We start from the raw sequence: 12,332 nt of genomic DNA on the forward strand, positions 1-12,332 counted from the left end.
AGTGTCCTGTGTGTTTTTATGACATCATGTAGGAGTCATACTTTAACGTCAGATCATAACAGCAGTAATAACTGAAGCAGGGTTTGGACCTGTTTGACTAGAACAGCCTGACGCTGGTGTTCACAACCTGTTCATCTTGTTGAGTAACATAACTAGATGTTATGTCCCCCGGTAGGACAGCAGCAGTGGATTCCTTCTCCTGACGTCTTCCCCTGCTGCAGAGGTACGAGTAGGAACACTTCCATAGATCTGAATCTCTCATTGATCAGTTTCATTTGAGCATCCATGGATACTTTCTGGTTAGGTACGAATGCCGACCCGCGGACCTGGACGCCGTGCTGCAGTTTGAAACCCGACCTACTGATATCTTCCTCACCTCATACCCCAAGTCAGGTCAGTCTGCTGAAGTGTTAATCTGGATCACATCAGTGATTAGCAGCATATATAGAACATGCAGCTTGACCACTGCACCGTTGAGTCATATCCACTTATACACCGTTTGAAACTCACTGCCGTGTCAGAAAGGAACTTCTGCAGCAAGAGAACGCTGCTTTGTACTGGTTTTTGTCTGGACCGCAGAGGGCCAGACAAAAACCACTAAAGTCTGTCACTGACCGACTGAGTGACTGACCGACTGACCGACTGACCGACTGACCGTCTGACTGACCGACCGACCGACCGACCGACTGACCGACCGACCGGCCGACCGGCCGACCGACCAAGTTACAGGATTGGTCGGCCGACTGTTGGAGTCTCCTCATTGGTCGTTGCTCTTTCTAAATGAAAAGGTGGAGCACAGTTCTGTGTTTAGGTTTCCTGGGGAGCGTGTCAGAGGTTCATTAACATCATTACATCGTGCTGTTGTTTATGTTGGTTTAAGTTACGTTATGTTGTGCTTCGTATTGTGTTACCGTGCATTCACACCAAGCGCCAAGCTAATTTTGGCCTTGCTTTCCTCCAGAAGTAACCTCTGTAGCTGCTGTGTTCATGTTGGTGAAGTCCCAGATACGTCAGAAAACCAAACGCCGTCGTGTCAGGGTTCATAACGTCCCCCGGCGGCGAGCTGTATTCACATACTGTATCTGTATCTAGCAGCCACGCGTCACTACTACCGTATGAACCCAAAATAAACAGACTGGGCTGTGATTTAATCACAATAAACGGATCAAAGTGAAGCTGAAATAACGACATGATGATGTCGATTTGTAAAAAGTCTGAATTCATGCTTTGTCGGGTCTGTTACCATGACGACAAGCAGACAACTTTTAAAATGCTTGTTTTCTGAATGGAGTCTGGATGGATCAGAGCCAGGCTATGCTAACATGTTAGCTGCTCCATTAACATCATCTAGGAATAAATACGGCAACAACAACGTCAGTGATGACATCACCTTTAGTGAAGTGTGTTTATATTGTTCCACACCACTTCTATGATGAATGCTTTAGATACACATGCTTTAATAACTAACTGAAATACTGTTAACCTGCAGACTGTATGTCATGCTGATACCTTTCACCTTGTATACATGTATAATATACTGACTAGTAAATGTTACCGTTTAATATTACTGAATGTTATTGGTTTCATTAGAAGTTTCAATCAGACATTAAGATATAAAACTGTTCACTAAACATGATAGACATGACCTCTGACCTCTGACCTCTGACCTCTGACTATTGGTTCACATCCTGACCAGATACGATCCAGACAGATACTCCGTTTGGACCGGGTCTTGTTTTCACTGCTGCTTGTAAAGCTCATGAACGTAGTCGATGACGACGGTTCAGATGACTGTTCTGTATTTGAAGCATCGTCTCTTTGGTCTGACTCTACAGGGACAACATGGATGAAGCAGCTCCTGATCCAGATCCTGGATGCTGCACACCCTGACTCGGCAGAAGACGGCGACAACAACGAACGGATTCCTTATCTGGAGTGCTTATCCTACACCCCCGTCCGAGAAAGGTCAGATCCTCAGATCTACGGCACACATCTCCCCCCCGACATGTTGCCTCAGGGAGTGGAGGCCAAACAGAACAAGGTATCTTACAACATGTGATATTCAAGCATCCATTCAAGTGTCTGTCTGTCATTCACTAAATCCACTTCTACGTTGTTCCTTCAGGTTGTGTCTGTTTGGAGGAACCCCAAGGACGTCCTGGTGTCCTTCTATCACTTTGCCATCAGTTGGGTGTACCTGGACGCTCCTCGGAGCTTTGAGGAGTTCTTCCAGCAGTTCCTGGATGGTGACGGTAGGTTCGGTATTCTGGGCTTCCTGAACGGGCCCTCGCCCCTTCGTGCACGTCGGGGTTATTGGCAGGACGCCGGTTGACGAGGCTGCGCTCACCAGTTAGTTGGTATTTCTTGGTTGGAATGCGGCGCTGGATCTTTAGTGTTCTGTCTCTAACTGTTTCACAACTCTGTTCCTGCATCTCTACGTGTAGAACCGTCTGGTTTTACTCTCAGATACAACGACTCCATATTCAAATGAAGTGTTTTGTAACATTGGTAGAATTTATTTAGCTTTTAGGAAAGAAACATTAACATTAACATATATAACATAACATGTATTAACATACAATCCTGACACACGTCTTCTCTCCAACAGTCTTCATGGGGTCGTGGTTCCATCACGTGAGAGAATATCACCAAGCACGAGGCCAACTCAACATCCACTTTGTGCAATATGAGAACATGTTGAAGGTCGGGAATCTGCTGTTTGCTGTTCTATGTTTCATAAACTCTGTTAGTGATGACGTCATGATGAGGTCACGCTGGTAGCTGGAGGCTAACGCTAGCAGTGGGCTAAAGCTCCACATCTAAATGTCCTCTTGCTGTGTTGTTGGCTGAATCCAGATCTCACAGACATTAGAGATGACTAGCTGTGATTGGAGCTCTAGAGCTACAATATCAGAGAAGCGTTTCAGAGACGGAGAGGAAATGATGCTAATAGTTATCCTCCTGTGGTTGACAGGACCTCCGAGGGGAAGTGGTGAAACTCTGTGCTTTCCTGGGAGAAGATTTAACAGATGAAGTTATTGATCATATTGCAGAGACGTCCACCTTCAAAAGCATGAAGACCAACCCCAAAGCAAACTACAAGGACTTAGTTCTAAACAACATCTACCAGAAGGAAACCATGCGTAAAGGTTAGTGTCTGCTGTTCTGCTCATGCTGGAGGTAAAGAGATGAGGACAGACAGGTAAACTCTGACTTCCTCTGTCTCAACAGGTATAGCAGGGGACTGGAAGAACGCCTTCACCGTGGACCAGAACGAACGCTTTGACAAAGTGTTCAAGGAGAAGATGGAGAACTTTCCTCTGAGCTGCATCTGGGAGATGAACCAGTAGTTCCTCTTAGAGAGGACAAGAAGCAGTCAATCAAGTTAATAAAGGCAATTCAATGCTATCTCCAGACCTGATGCTGATTCATATTCTCATTTATTGTGATTCTTGTTCTTGTTTACCTCTAGACCATGAAGGGAACAACATGAATCAGACACTTCTAGGGACTTTTACTTTGAAAAATCTCTAAATGAATCCAGTAAAAATGTTTGATTTTCACTAGAGATGCACGGATACCACTTTATATCAGACCGAGACCGAGTACAAGTTCTTACATGTGGTACTCTCCAATACCGAGTACCGATACGAGTACTTCTCTGTGCCTAAAGAGCCTCGTTAACAGCCAGCTGGAGGGTGTGAGCGACACACGGCAGGCTGGGGAGTCCCGCATACGAGGCGGTGCGCCGCCACCGGCTCTAGGTCGGCTTGGAAAGGCTCGGGGCGAAGGTGCTTCCCGGGGCCGTGGACAAAGTGTCACCGGGGCGGACTGTCCTTAGTGCCCCGGGGACATGACGCGGGGCACGGCCCACGTAAAAGGCGCCAGGGGTCTGCGGTGATGTCGGCAACCCACCCGACCCGTCTTGAAACACGAACCGAGGAGTCTAACGCACACGTGAGTCAGAGGGTGACAGCAAAACCCCGTGGAGCAATGAAAGTGAGGGCCGGAGCACTGAGGTGGGATCTCGGCACCGGCGGGGTCGGGCGCACCACCGGCCCGTCTCGCCAACGGGGAGGTGGAGCGTGAGCGCGTGCGGTAGGACCCAAAAGATGATGGCGAGAGGTTAACGTCACGCTGCTGTAAAGTGGTATCGGAGCCGTTTTGCGAGTACATGAGCACAGTATCGGACCCGGGACTCTACCGTTTATCTGCTACGAGGCTACATCTCCTCCGCTCAGCGAGCTGTAGACGGGAGACAACTTCCTGTCTCTGTAACGCCGGCTCAGACTCTCTTAAGGTGGATTCTTAAGGTGGACCAGCTTTTCTCCTTTAAGTGACGAGTTCTTCTCAGCTTCTTAATGAACTATTAACCTTTCCTTTATACCTTTTAACCAACAGCGTTTATAGGTTCAAATGCTTAATGTGGGTTAAACGGTTCATTATTGACATCCCCGGTATCGACTGCTAAATATAACTCATGTTGTGCTGAAACTATCAGATACTGTCTCATGTCTCACACTGATGAGTCTCTCCAGGTTTCACTGATACGGTAATATATATATATATACACATCTATATATTCAGCAGCTCCTCACTGTTCCAGAGACTCTTTACTCTCCGTCCATGTTAATGTCAGTGACCTCAGTGAGAGTTGAACCCTCAGTCTAACCTGTCAGGGACCTCAGTGAGAGTTAAACCCTCAGTCTAACCTGTCAGGGACCTCAGAGAGAGTTAAACCCTCAGTCTAACCTGTCAGGGACCTCAGTGAGAGTTAAACCCTCAGTCTTACCTGTCAGGGACCTCAGTGAGAGTTAAACCCTCAGTCTAACCTGTCAGGGACCTCAGTGAGAGTTAAACCCTCAGTCTAACCTGTCAGTGACCACAGAGAGAGTTAAACCCTCAGTCTTACCTGTCAGTGACCACAGAGAGAGTTAAACCCTCAGTCTTACCTGTCAGTGACCACAGAGAGAGTTAAACCCTCAGTCTTACCTGTCAGTGACCACAGAGAGAGTTGAACCCTCAGTCTAACCTGTCAGTGACCACAGAGAGAGTTAAACCCTCAGTCTTACCTGTCAGTGACCACAGAGAGAGTTAAACCCTCAGTCTTACCTGTCAGTGACCACAGAGAGAGTTAAACCCTCAGTCTAACCTGTCAGTGACCACAGAGAGTTGAACCCTCAGTCTTACCTGTCAGTGACCACAGAGAGAGTTAAACCCTCAGTCTTACCTGTCAGTGACCACAGAGAGAGTTAAACCCTCAGTCTAACCTGTCAGTGACCACAGAGAGTTGAACCCTCAGTCTTACCTGTCAGTGACCACAGAGAGAGTTAAACCCTCAGTCTTACCTGTCAGTGACCACAGAGAGTTAAACCCTCAGTCTTACCTGTCAGTGACCACAGAGAGAGTTAAACCCTCAGTCTAACCTGTCAGTGACCACAGAGAGAGTTAAACCCTCAGTCTAACCTGTCAGTGACCACAGAGAGAGTTAAACCCTCAGTCTTACCTGTCAGTGACCACAGAGAGTTAAACCCTCAGTCTAACCTGTCAGTGACCACAGTGAGAGTTAAACCCTCAGTCTAACCTGTCAGTGACCACAGAGAGTTAAACCCTCAGTCTAACCTGTCAGTGACCACAGAGAGTTAAACCCTCAGTCTTACCTGTCAGTGACCACAGAGAGAGTTAAACCCTCAGTCTAACCTGTCAGTGACCACAGAGAGAGTTAAACCCTCAGTCTAACCTGTCAGTGACCACAGAGAGAGTTAAACCCTCAGTCTTACCTGTCAGTGACCACAGAGAGAGTTAAACCCTCAGTCTTACCTGTCAGTGACCACAGAGAGAGTTAAACCCTCAGTCTTACCTGTCAGTGACCACAGAGAGAGTTGAACCCTCAGTCTTACCTGTCAGTGACCACAGAGAGAGTTGAACCCTCAGTCTTACCTGTCAGTGACCACAGAGAGAGTTAAACCCTCAGTCTAACCTGTCAGTGACCACAGAGAGTTAAACCCTCAGTCTTACCTGTCAGTGACCACAGAGAGAGTTGAACCCTCAGTCTTACCTGTCAGTGACCACAGAGAGTTAAACCCTCAGTCTAACCTGTCAGTGACCACAGAGAGAGTTAAACCCTCAGTCTTACCTGTCAGTGACCACAGAGAGTTGAACCCTCAGTCTTACCTGTCAGTGACCACAGAGAGAGTTAAACCCTCAGTCTTACCTGTCAGTGACCACAGAGAGAGTTGAACCCTCAGTCTAACCTGTCAGTGACCACAGAGAGAGTTAAACCCTCAGTCTTACCTGTCAGTGACCACAGAGAGAGTTGAACCCTCAGTCTTACCTGTCAGTGACCACAGAGAGTTAAACCCTCAGTCTTACCTGTCAGTGACCACAGAGAGTTAAACCCTCAGTCTTACCTGTCAGTGACCACAGAGAGAGTTAAACCCTCAGTCTTACCTGTCAGTGACCACAGAGAGAGTTAAACCCTCAGTCTTACCTGTCAGTGACCACAGAGAGAGTTGAACCCTCAGTCTTACCTGTCAGTGACCACAGAGAGTTAAACCCTCAGTCTTACCTGTCAGTGACCACAGAGAGTTAAACCCTCAGTCTTACCTGTCAGTGACCACAGAGAGAGTTAAACCCTCAGTCTTACCTGTCAGTGACCACAGAGAGAGTTAAACCCTCAGTCTAACCTGTCAGTGACCACAGAGAGAGTTAAACCCTCAGTCTAACCTGTCAGTGACCACAGAGAGAGTTAAACCCTCAGTCTTACCTGTCAGTGACCACAGAGAGAGTTGAACCCTCAGTCTTACCTGTCAGTGACCACAGAGAGTTGAACCCTCAGTCTTACCTGTCAGTGACCACAGAGAGTTAAACCCTCAGTCTAACCTGTCAGTGACCACAGAGAGTTGAACCCTCAGTCTTACCTGTCAGTGACCACAGAGAGTTAAACCCTCAGTCTTACCTGTCAGTGACCACAGAGAGTTGAACCCTCAGTCTTACCTGTCAGTGACCACAGAGAGAGTTAAACCCTCAGTCTTACCTGTCAGTGACCACAGAGAGAGTTAAACCCTCAGTCTTACCTGTCAGTGACCACAGAGAGAGTTAAACCCTCAGTCTAACCTGTCAGTGACCACAGAGAGTTAAACCCTCAGTCTTACCTGTCAGGGTGCCTGCAGCTCTTAGAGCAGTTGAATCTGTAACCCGTCAGCGTCTGCGTCTCTTTCTCTCTCTCTCATTATTTAAAGCTTCCTGACTCTGAACATCTCCTCAGAGACATTAATCTGCTCTGATTAATATTTCCTCTCAGGGAATAAGTTGCGAGGCTTTACTGGTTATTTAAATCTTTGTAATTTATATTTCAGATATGGCTTCATATCCACGCCTCTGAGTGATCTCTTCTATTAATCCAGATTTTAGGAGATAATTGGCTGCGATAAATAACATCTATATAGCCGGTGTCGTGAATAGCTTTAGTGGTTTTGGGGATAATCTCTGAGAGTCTTGAAATGATTCTCAGCCTGCTGTTTGTCTAATGTAGAGGTTCTCAACCTGAGGGTTAACCCCCCCCCACAGTGGGTCACAGGACGAGTCAGAGCGGTCCGTTCATTCTGTCCTCTACTTCTTTTCATTGTAAGGGTTTATAACAAGTAGGGATGCACCGATACCGCTGTTTATCAGACCGAGTACAAGTACTTACATGTGGTACTCTCCGATACCGAGTACCGATACGAGTACTTCTCTGTGCCTAAAGACCCTCGTTAACAGCCAGCATACGAGGCGGTGCGCCGCCACCGGCTCTAGGTCGGCTTGGAAAGGCTCGGGGCGAAGGTGCTTTCTCGGGGCCGTGGACAAAGTGTCACCGGTCTTTGAGAATCGATTTGCAATGTATCGCAATACTGGATATTTACTTCCACCCCTAGTAAACACAGAGTCAGTGGTAACAGACAGTAAATATATGGATCATGTGACCTTACTCACTGACTATTTTTAATTTAGGAACTGCTTTAAAAAAAATTTGATTTGGAATTTGGGGCAGATCGGACTATGTACAGTGAAGTTACAGCAACTTCCTGTTTCATAGCGAATGGCCCAAAATGGCCGCCACGGTCGGGTTGTTCAGTGAAAACTCACCATTTGAATAATCTTTCATCCTCAAGGTCTTAAGATGGTCCTGACCAAATTTCAAGTGGATCTGATTAAATCTGTAGGAGGAGTTTGTTAAAGTACACGGCCTATAAAACGCTAAAAATGGGCGAAAATTGCACATTAAATTCCGAATGGCTGACTTTCTGTTGAGTTTTGGGCATACCTCCAAGAGGCTTTTTTGTGTGTCTCTACATGTTACATGTGTCTGCCAAATTTCATACTTGTAGGTGAAACCAGAACGATGGGCGCAATTTTTCCGTTTTTCTAAGGGGCGCTAGCGAGCCATTTTGCAACAGCCAAGCCTGAGACCCTTAAAATATATGATATAAATATATAAATATGCTTAGTGTGCCAAGTTTAACAACTGTTTGAGCATGTTAAGGTCTTCAAAAAGGCGATTAAGTTTAAGAAAAATAAAAAGAAGAATTCCTACAGTTTCAATTGAGCCTTCACCGGCCCGGCCCGGCCCGGCCCGGCCCGGCGTTGTTGCTGCTCGGGCCCTAAATATATCTGCCATGGTGGCAGGTGACCTGAAGCTCTTACCTGCCACAGCCAACATTTACTCTGTTATCTGGCAGGTGGCAGGTGGCAGGTGGCGGGTGCATTCCCTGACGACACATCAGACGCTGAACTATAAATGAAACCTCAGCAGCTGCGCCGTCATGAATCACGTCTGAAAGCCGTCCTGATAATTATAGCTGTGAGATCAATATATTATGTAATCTGGTTCATTATCTTCCTCAGTTCAAAGTCTCATCTCACAGTTCAACAAGAAAACAAAAAGTCAATTGAACTCTGATGCCGCCTCGCAGAGAGACCGAACGGCATCTCGACGTGGCGTCGGCGGCGGCGCCGCTCATCGACTGGACTCGGACTCGTCGAGCCGCTCGATATTTCCTTCAGCACAAACAGAGAAAATGAAAGCACTTTTAAAGGCTGAGGCGACGGTTCTGCCACGGCAATCTGCATCCAACGCAGCATCGACTGCTGCAGCGGCTTTACTGTGTGGCTGATCAATGAAGCTAGAGGCTGGGATGTAATGATTAACTCTATACGGGGTTCCTCAGGCTGCCGGGGGGGGGGCAGCCATACCGGCACATCCGGCTCCAGTTAACCCTTTATAATACTGGACCTCCCATCAACACCTTTATATCTACTAGAACATCTGGTTCACAGCTGGGTTCAAACAGACAAACTAAAGATCAACATGGAATCTACACCAAGCTGCTCTTTAATTCACCGGGCACTGAAACCATGGATATTATGGTCTGTAAACCACCTTTCGGCCGTAGCCATCTTGGTTTTCGGTCGTCTCCTTCTTGGTTTTCGTCCATCTTGGTTTTTTGTAACCAGAAGTGACAGGAAAGTACAACCGAAGTGAAGTACACCGAAGAAGTCCTAATTTGATAAAGCAGTTTGCTGAGAAGAGCTCTAATGTTCATGATTATGACCGTTTACAGTCTGAAGTAGTTTCATTGATGTAACACCTGGTAATGGTTTGCTCATGTAATGTATGTATGATGTATATATAATGTATATGTATGATGTATGTATGATGTATATATAATGTATATATATGATGTATGTATGATGTATATATAATGTATATATATGATGTATGTATGATGTATATATAATGTATATATATGATGTATGTATGATGTATATATAATGTATATATATGATGTATGTATGATGTATATATAATGTATATATATGATGTATGTATGATGTATATATAATGTATATATATGATGTATATATGATGTATGTATGATGTATGTATGATGTATATATAATGTATATGTATGATGTATATATAATGTATGTATATAATGTATATATATGATGTATATATAATGTATATATATAATGTATGTATATAATTTATATATATATATAATGTATATGTATGATGTATATATAATGTATGTATATAATGTATATATATGATGTATATATAATGTATATATATAATGTATGTATATAATTTATATATATAATGTATATATATGATGTATATATATAATGTATGTATATGATGTATGTATGATGTATATATAATGTATGTATATGATGTATGTATGATGTATATATAATGTATGTATATAATGTATATATATGATGTATATATAATGTATATATATGATGTATGTATGATGTATATATAATGTATATATATGATGTATGTATGATGTATATATAATGTATATATATGATGTATGTATGATGTATATATAATGTATGTATATGATGTATGTATGATGTATATATAATGTATGTATATGATGTATGTATGATGTATATATAATGTATGTATATAATGTATATATATGATGTATATATAATGTATATATATGATGTATGTATGATGTATATATAATGTATATATATGATGTATGTATGATGTATATATAATGTATATATATGATGTATGTATGATGTATATATAATGTATATATATGATGTATGTATGATGTATATATAATGTATATATATGATGTATATATAATGTATATATATGATGTATATATAATGTATATATATGATGTATGTATGATGTATATATAATGTATATATATGATGTATGTATGATGTATATATAATGTATATATATGATGTATGTATGATGTATATATAATGTATATATATGATGTATGTATGATGTATATATATGATGTATGTATGATGTATATATAATGTATATATATGATGTATATATAATGTATATATATGATGTATGTATGATGTATATATAATGTATATATATGATGTATGTATGATGTATATATAATGTATATATATGATGTATGTATGATGTATATATAATGTATATATATGATGTATATATATGATGTATGTATGATGTATATATAATGTATATATATGATGTATGTATGATGTATATATAATGTATATATATGATGTATGTATGATGTATATATAATGTATATATATGATGTATGTATGATGTATATATAATGTATATATATGATGTATGTATGAAGTATATATAATGTATATATATGATGTATGTATGATGTATATATAATGTATATATATGATGTATGTATGATGTATATATATGATGTATGTATGATGTATATATAATGTATATATATGATGTATGTATGATGTATATATAATGTATATATATGATGTATGTATGATGTATATATAATGTATATATATGATGTATGTATGATGTATATATAATGTATATATATGATGTATGTATGAAGTATATATAATGTATATATATGATGTATGTATGATGTATATATAATGTATATATATGATGTATGTATGATGTATATATAATGTATATATATGATGTATGTATGATGTATATATATGATGTATGTATGATGTATATATAATGTATATATATGATGTATGTATGATGTATATATAATGTATATATATGATGTATGTATGATGTGTATATATATGATGTATGTATGATGTATATATATGATGTATGTATGATGTATATATATGATGTATGTATGATGTATATATAATGTATATATATGATGTATGTATGATGTATATATAATGTATATATATGATGTATGTATGATGTATATATAATGTATATATATGATGTATGTATGATGTATATATAATGTATATATATGATGTATGTATGATGTATATATAATGTATATATATGATGTATATATAATGTATATATATGATGTATATATAATGTATATATATGATGTATGTATGATGTATATATAATGTATATATATGATGTATGTATGATGTATATATAATGTATATATATGATGTATGTATGATGTATATATAATGTATATATATGATGTATGTATGATGTATATATAATGTATATATATGATGTATGTATGATGTATATATAATGTATATATATGATGTATGTATGATGTATATATAATGTATATATATGATGTATGTATGATGTATATATAATGTATATATATGATGTATATATAATGTATATATATGATGTATATATAATGTATATATATGATGTATGTATGATGTATATATAATGTATATATATGATGTATGTATGATGTATATATAATGTATATATATGATGTATGTATGATGTATATATAATGTATATATATGATGTATGTATGATGTATATATAATGTATATATATGATGTATATATATGATGTATGTATGATGTATATA

General features: G+C 40.4%; 1 protein-coding gene across 1 annotated transcript; it reads left to right on the forward strand.

Annotated features, from left to right (window-relative positions):
* The first annotated feature begins 740 nt into the window (after window positions 1–740).
* LOC141757560 (amine sulfotransferase-like) lies at window positions 741–3,390 on the forward strand. The gene is made up of 5 exons (XM_074618123.1): window positions 741–1,400; window positions 1,836–2,349; window positions 2,609–2,703; window positions 2,975–3,149; window positions 3,232–3,390. Exons 3-5 carry the CDS (start codon window positions 2,614–2,616, stop codon window positions 3,348–3,350), a joined length of 384 nt encoding a protein of 127 aa, XP_074474224.1. The 5' UTR covers window positions 741–1,400; window positions 1,836–2,349; window positions 2,609–2,613; the 3' UTR covers window positions 3,351–3,390.
* The last annotated feature ends 8,942 nt before the right edge of the window (window positions 3,391–12,332 follow it).

Source organism: Sebastes fasciatus, chromosome 19 (genome assembly GCF_043250625.1).
Source record: "Sebastes fasciatus isolate fSebFas1 chromosome 19, fSebFas1.pri, whole genome shotgun sequence".
NCBI classification, from domain to species: Eukaryota; Metazoa; Chordata; class Actinopteri; order Perciformes; family Sebastidae; genus Sebastes; species Sebastes fasciatus.